The sequence below is a fragment of the Egretta garzetta genome, unplaced genomic scaffold (assembly GCF_000687185.1).
Source record: "Egretta garzetta isolate BGI_Z169 unplaced genomic scaffold, ASM68718v1 scaffold117, whole genome shotgun sequence".
NCBI lineage: Eukaryota > Metazoa > Chordata > Aves > Pelecaniformes > Ardeidae > Egretta > Egretta garzetta.
The window spans coordinates 2541667-2549393 of record NW_009260479.1 but is presented as its reverse complement, the minus strand read 5'-3'; the positions used below and the strand labels follow the sequence as shown (position 1 = coordinate 2549393).

At 49.2% G+C, this 7727-nt stretch overlaps 1 protein-coding gene across 1 annotated transcript; it reads right to left on the bottom strand.

The window, feature by feature from the left end:
* Positions 1-938: 938 nt before the first annotated feature.
* Positions 939-6791, bottom strand: CSRNP1 (cysteine and serine rich nuclear protein 1). Its single transcript, XM_009644071.2, has 4 exons — positions 6579-6791; positions 3937-4196; positions 3263-3559; positions 939-2117 (listed from the first exon to the last, which is right to left on the bottom strand). Exons 1-4 carry the CDS (start codon positions 6748-6750, stop codon positions 1131-1133), a joined length of 1716 nt encoding a protein of 571 aa, XP_009642366.1. The 5' UTR covers positions 6751-6791; the 3' UTR covers positions 939-1130.
* Positions 6792-7727: the final 936 nt, after the last annotated feature.

Genomic DNA, 7727 nt, shown 5'->3' with positions numbered 1-7727 from the left:
TTCCTCTGCATCTTCAGGCACCATAACTGATGGGGAAAGATCTCATGGCCAAATCCTTAGGGAATTAAATAAATTATACAATAATTTATGAAAAGGGTTTAGGGTGGGTTTTTTTGTTTGTTTGTTTAAATAGAGCTAGTTCATGTTATTTCTTGAAGAGTTGAGAGTTCTGCTTGTTTTCCTCTCCATAGTGATATTACGGAGATCAGACACCAGCACGATGTCTACCGGAGGGCTAGCAGCATCCAAAGGACGTTGCACCAACGTTTTCTCCATCCCTCCCCTCCCGCTTGCATTCAGCTCTTTTGGAAATGTGAAGCGAAGACCAAACAGCCAACACCTTTCAGACTCAGGAAGAAAACCCAGGGTCGTCTTTAGGCTGGGTGCTGCTGAAGACCTTATTGCCCTTCCAGGTCATTGATAAACCACAGTGCTACTCATGTACTACAGGTAGAAAATAAATAAATACAGATATATTATGCAAAAAAAATATGATTGTACACATAATACATCTGAGGTATTACCAATTTAAATAAGGTTTCATGCTAGTTCAAGCTTCGGTGGCTAGTTATATTCTGGAATTTGCAATAAATAGATGAAGAATGATTATGTGTATAGTGTATGGATCTCTTCTGTAAACCTTGTCCGATTTAAACGTAAGAGCATGTTGGGCTAACTCTTACGCAAACCACAAATTTTCACAATAAATAGAGCTTCAAAAAGTTGTCTTAAAAAGTTCCCGCAACACTGAAACATTTCTAGAAGGGGCTGTGTGTACGACTGGCAACATTAGCAAGGAGTATTTCTCAACAGGTCTTTTCATACAAAACACAAGGAAATTCATACGTGAAAGTCTTTTTCCCTCCCTCCCCACCCCACCCCATCATGAAAGTTTAGAAATTTTTGCACAAACAGCGAGAGAACTGATTGTAGCTGCAGTATGTCAAAACGTCCACGTTCTATAAAGACCAAAAATAGTTTGTTTGCTTAGAAAGTCTTTTTTTTGTTGTTGTCTTTTCCTCTTTGTTTTTCGAGGAGCACATCAGCCTTTTGGTGAAAGTTTGCCCATCTGACCGTTCTTCGGTTTTCCTTTCGGTGCTGGTCCTTCCCACCCCAGCCACGTGGGCATTTCACACTTTCACCGTCTCCATCAGCGATGACTTGATGGCATCCTCCAAAAGTTGATTGTCTGTGAAAGGGGCCGGGGTTTCAGGGACGGATTCAGACAAACCGATGAGGGACTCCAAGAAACAGGAGCCCTGATCTCCGGCTTGCGGGAAGCCAGGGAAATTAGGCAACTGAAACTGTAACGCTGAGAAGTTATCGAGGTTCTCGTACTCCTTTAAGGAGTTGTAAAGGGGTCCCAAGTTATAGTCCGAGAAGGACTGGAAGAAATCCAAGGAGTCAGAGGAAAGGCTGAGGTCGGCGTAGCTCTTGGAGCAGGGCTCGTCCGGGGATGAGGCACAGCAGGACAGCCCATCGCACCGTGCATGGACCGCATCCTCCAGCAAACCTCCGCTGTCCTGGTTGGCGTTCTCATCCAGGCACTCAGAGAGGTGAGACAAGTGGCCAGGGACAGGCTTGGCCTCACTGCCATGGTCCTCGATGAAGAAGTCGGCGGGGTGGAAGCAGCTCAGGTCATCCTGGCCGCGGCCACCCTCTTCCTCAGCATCCGAGTCATTGAAGTGGAGGATGCGTGCCAAGCCATCGTCGTCCACGTCCGACTGGGACTTGTCGGAGGGGAGGCTCTCGTAGGGCTCCTCCAGGTCCTCGCTGGGGTGGGAGGAGATGGAGGAGTCCGTCATGTCACTGCTGCAGCTGTTCTCCCCCAGGGCCTCCAGGTCGGGGCTGAACTGGAAGGCGGGTGCCAGCGGCACAGCGCGCTCCTCCAAGGACCCCTTCCCTGCCACTGCACATCCCAAGGGTGGGAGCCGCTCCCGAAAAGGGGGCTCGGCCTCTGCCACTTTCTCACTGCTCTGCTGCTGCTTCTCCAGCTCCAGCTTCATGATGGTGTGGATGAAGTGGGTCTGCACGCGGGCCTGGTTGAACTCGATCCTGCCCTCAGTGTTGCCGCAGCCATCCTTGGTGCAGCCGCAGGGGAAGGAGGTGTGATCCATCTGGCATGGGGAAAAGCAGAGGTGGAGGGGTTAGGACCGAACCCGGCAGCACAAAATCAAAACCGCCCGTGACTCACCCACCGTGAGAAACCAAGTAACAGCTAGGGGTTTTAAAGTACACTGAAAAAAAAAACCCAAAAAACCCCACCCTGTTCTTTTGAAGGTTTGTCATAAAATAGTCAGATTTCAGTACAGCTGAAGAAAATGAAAAGGTTCCAAAAAAAGCAAAATATAGCGCTCCAAAAGGAGACATAAGGGAGCAAACATGAGATTTTATATATTGCATCATGATATTTAATACCTGATCCATATCGTGAGCGTCTGCCCCTCAAGGAGATAAGGACAAATTGCTCAACAGGCCCCTGATGCACATTTACGTCCCCGTTATCAGCAGCCGCTAGAGGGGAGCTGTGACACACACATGGAGCACCCATCCTGTGCGCACCCACCCCCCGCCTGCAGCCACGGCATCGAGGGAGCGAGCGGCACCCAGCATAGGGAATATGGCTTCCCAAAGACAGCTGGGCAGGCACCCGTGAAAAATAAATTAAAAAAATATAATAAGCTAATTGAATACAGAGGGATTATCCCACTTTGCAGGTGGTCTGCAGCGCTAGCTGTGGGCTGGCGCGCAGCTGACACTCCCACGTTCGCCTGAGCGTGCTGGGAGTTGTGATACACATCAAGGGGGGGAAAAAAAAAAACAAAGAAACCCACCAAAATAAAACCAGGGGGAGGGGAAGAAATCACAGCCTCGTGTGAGGAGTGAGCAGCTTTTGTTTGCCAAGACATGGCCCATCTCCAACAGGAGACCGAGCAGGCACGGGTCTCGTGGGGATGGATGTGGCGAGCGCGTTCACGCTGCAGGCTCGGGCGCATCCCCACGGCTGCAGGGGCAGCGTGTGGATGGCTACAGGTGTGATTTGGGGGGCAGGCGCTTTCAAGTAGCATCTCCCTCGCAGCCTGGGGAGCATCTCCAAGACCTTTTCTTAGCTGCTTCACTCTGAGCACAGGTGGGAACAGACACATTTTACAAGCTGCCCTAACTCTGTCCTGCTTGCTCAAGCCCCCCCCCCTCCTTGCTTTAATGTATGCATCAGCTGGAGCCACGGCTTCTCCCCCGTGCCCAGAGGCAAGGGCAGTACCTGACATTTAATGCCTGCCAAGCTGCAGCTGCAGGTCTCTGGGTCGCAGACCTCCTGGCAGTCGCAGCCGCAGTCCTCCCGGGACAGACGGATGTTGTGCAGCTCTCGCTTCTCTTCCTTGTCGATCTTCTTCACCCCCACGGCTTTCAGCAGCGCGCGCCTCTTCTTGGCGGGGTAGGGCTGGAGGAAGAAGCCATCCTCCAGGTCCATGTTGCTGACATCGATGTCATCATCAGAGATGTCTTCGATGGTGAGCTGGTTGGCCTCCTCCGACTCCTTTGTGCCGTTCATAGTTAGCTGAGGGCAAAAAATGGGCAAAGCATTAGGGACCTGTTGGGGACACAGAGCCATCAGCACCCCCAGGTCAGGAGAAACAAGAAAGGAAAGATCTGCCACCCCCCCATGGTGGCCAACCCCACCACCAAAAATCTGTGTCAGAGCCCCCAGAGATGTGACAGACACCTGACATGTGGAGTTCAGTGTCTTTTCCATCAGTTTTCAAAAGTGGAGAACTGAGCTGAAAATCCCACACTGGAGCCTGTGTTTTCTGGAGACCTGAAAAGTGTTAAGGACGGATGCCCCCAGGTCTCGGAGAAGCTTCTGCTAAGAAATGGCCATTAACTAACAGCATCCACCTGCTCCTCACCAACCCTCAGCCCCATGCTCCTACTCACTTTCCATTTCAATGCTTCCAACTTCTCCTCTTTTAATTTCTCTTCGAGTTTCTCCCGACGAATGTTTTCCTGCTCCTTTGAAAACTCCGCTAGAGTGAACTGCCGGGAGGAGCTGTGCTTGCTCACCATCCCCAGGGTACAGCCCCCGCGACTAGGCACGCTCGTGAACCCCTGGCAGCGTGGGAAGTAAAACACAGTGACCCGGTCAAACTCCACATTGTTCTTCTTTAGTCTCTTGGATTTCTTCAGGATAGACGTGGCTAATAATGGAGGAAGAAAAAAAAAAAAAACCAAGCACAAAGTCAGTACTGCCATCCTGCAGACAGGAGAGAAACATTACGAACAGGCTGTAAATATCACAAACAGGCAGGACTTGCAATTACTCTCTCAACAGGGACCTGACGGGACAAGGTTACAACATCGCTTGATGGTTTCTAGTGTTTTAGGTTCTAACACTTCAAAGGCGGGATGAGGATGGAGAGGAAACTGAGCCAAGTGCCGACGCATCAGAGGCACCGATCAGATTCACCCTAGGAAACTGCTGCTGCTTCTCCTTCCCGCTTGACTTCCTCCAAGAAACACACATTTGCTTATTCTTCACGTGCAGCAGAGCGGAACGAACAAGCAGCAAACCACCCTACGTGCCTGCCTTGCTCTAAACCCAAGCACCCTGCCCCACGTTCGGGAGCTCGCGGGTGGCTCCCGGGATGCCGGAGCACCAACGCTCCAGCGCTGCGTGGCTCCAGCTTTTGTGTGGCCGGGCAGAAACAGCCCAAACGGCTGTTTTCTGTTTTTCTGGTACTTCCTTTCACCATCCACTGGGAGGAACTACGAATCTATAGTTTATTCTCAAGAGACTCATTTGAGAGCAGCTGCAAAGATGTTACTCTTTATGCAGGTGACCCCAGGGTAAACATGGCAATACATTACTCTGGTTTATCTTAAACTGCTGAAACATGCTCCACACCATTTAAAGCAGAGCCTCTCCAGAGATACCTAGTTCTGCACATTCGCACGTGCAAACGTAGCAGATGGAGGTGGACTAATTAGCCAGGACAGTTTCAGAGTCAATGAGTTTCCACGAATCTAGCTGGGCACGGAAAGCAAAGCGAAACTCAGCGGTACTGGGTTACAGAGCTGCTTTTTCTGCTGCGTGAGCATGGGAGTCGGCTACGCGCAAATTCGGTGGCAGGATTTTTTGGTTCCATTCTCTGCTGGTGCATGGATGGCTTGGTTGCCACCATGGAGAATATGGGGAAAAAACCCCAACCCTGAAGAGCTGGGATCAGAGCCCCACTCTTTGGCCAGCAGAGCCACAGGCAGCCCCACTGCAGGCAGGCAGCCGAAAGTACTGGTGAAAACCCAAGGGGTTTGGTTGGTCCCGAGGGCTGGGAAAGTGCAAGACCGGACAGTTAGCTGCACCCACATTTCACAAGTCTCACTTGCCAAAATACAGCGTTTCAGTTTCATATGGAAGAAAAAAAAAAAAAAAAAAAAAAAAAAAGTGTTCACCCAGCTGCGTCAGCAGCTTCTGCTAAATAGCTGAGGGTTTCACACTGGGCTCTGCAGTTGCTTTGATGGTATCTTTGCACTGCGCGTTGCATTTTCATAATAACCTTGACTCAATCTTCTAAAACATTAGCTCTTTATCAAAAGGCAAGTTAACCACCGCGATCAGCTATCGGCTGAGCTGCTGCACTTTGGCATTTGCTTCTCCCTCCCCGCAACCCCCCCCTCCGAAATTGTTTTCCCATTCCTGACCCTTTTCCAATTGAGCCAGAGAATACAAAAAGTTCATTGTTTTGTCACAAAACCTGGGAAGACAAGCAAGAATGAGACTCTTTATTATTACAAGACTTCTAAAGCCTTTTCAGACCACTGCATGTTTGTGTATGTCTGCTAAGTGGACCTTAACTGCTATATACAGTGGGCGTCCAGTATAATTTACTAGGTCGGACTATTTCTCCTCTGTGAAGATGTTCCCCTATTGTATTTTTTATTTTTCCCTTCGCATGGCAGATAAAGGATTTTACAACATTGTCTTCTGTGTGTTTTCCTAAAAGCTCTCAAAACTGATATTGCTGGGAAAACAAAATAGCGTTTATCTGTACCAACAGCGGAGGCAACGTCAGACATGTCATTTCTTTGGCAAAGTACCCAACCCACGTAGAAAAGGGGTTCTGAAATGGTAATTATGCTACTAGCTAATAATTTTTTTAAAACAGTGTTATGGGCCTTTGCTGTCCGTTTAGTCATTGCCTGTGGAATAGCTTGACAGTGGATTGAGGGGTGGTGGGACGGTCCTACGGCACTGGCTTGGAGGCACCTGCCTGCCTCCTCACACCCAGGTGTCTTTGGGTTTCTAGTCCTGGTAATCTGAACTTCAACAAAAACGTTATAAAGGAGCGATCAATGCTGGGAGGAAGGGCTGAGGAAGACTACCCTGAAGATGCTGGCCGATTATAAAACTGAGATAAATCGGTGTAGTGACAGGGAGCTGGTGTTAGGGCCACTGCCACCCCTGAAGGCGTGCTCCAAGGGGGTCTCTGCATGGACAGAGGTGACGACCAACCACCACGCTACAAAAACACACGTGCGTGGGCACGTCTGATCCCGGGAAAGGGGCTGCCAGAGATACTCACGGGTGAAGCTGGGCGTTAAGGCAGAGCTGGGCTTGGGATCTCCGTGGGAGCTTTCCTCGTCCGACTCCCAGCCCGAGGATGCCGAGGAGGAGAGGGGGGAGCAGGAAGAGGAGGAGCAGTAGGTGCTGTCATCCCCCAGCTCTTCGTACTTCCTTTTCAATACCCCGCTCATGGTGATGCTGTAATTTTCATATAACTGGAAAACAAAGGAGAAAAGCAAAATAAAGCGAGGGAAATACTGGCAGCTTCTGGTGACAAGCGGAATGGCTTTAACCCCCAGAAAAACCACCAGGTCCACCTGGCCATGCAGGTGTGATTCCCAAAAAGTGCTCTCCCCCAAAACCCCACACCTCGCTACCCTCACTGCACACACCTGCTGAATTTCTCTCCCATTTTACGCCGCCGCAGAAAACCTGACTATCACCGACAGCAAACTGTCCGGAAACCAATCCAATCAACCCAAATGTTTATCAAACACTAAGTATTACATTTTGCTTACTAATTCTTTTATGTTAACTCCTCACCCAGATCGCTTTCTATGCAGTTACAGCTTTAACGTCTTGCTAATTACAAAAAGAAGCCAGTTTGCAGAGAACAATCTGTTGGCATGATTTACTTGCTACAGCCCCCTGGGGAAACAGACTTATTAAATGAAGCACTGAAATACAAATATATCAACTGTGAAGAACAGCCCTTCTCCTCACGGTGCCTTTCATAGGCAGTCCCCCATTCAATAAGCTATTCTTGTTTAGGCTGGGTTATGTATCAAGCATAGTAGCAATTAAAAACAACACAGCTAATTAAAAACAAAGGAGCTCTGTACTTGCCTAGATTCCTAAATTTCCTGCATGCTTTTCCCTTGCTCATCTCAAGAAAGAAAAAAAAAAAACCAAAAAAAATATAACTTTGCTGCATGTTTTAACCTTTGCTTTCAGAAAGTTTGTGGGGTTTTTGTCTCCCGAAATTGCGCAAAAGCGACACACTTCGCCTACGATAGGCTAACGCATATCAGAGCCCACCAAACCTGGGATGCTCTTGCATAGACGATGGACTGTTTCCCCTTTTAGATGCTGGCAATGCCGTACCAGATGCCCCTGCTTCTGCAGAAGTCACTGCCAGCTTATTTCGAAGCCAGTGAGCCAAAACCAA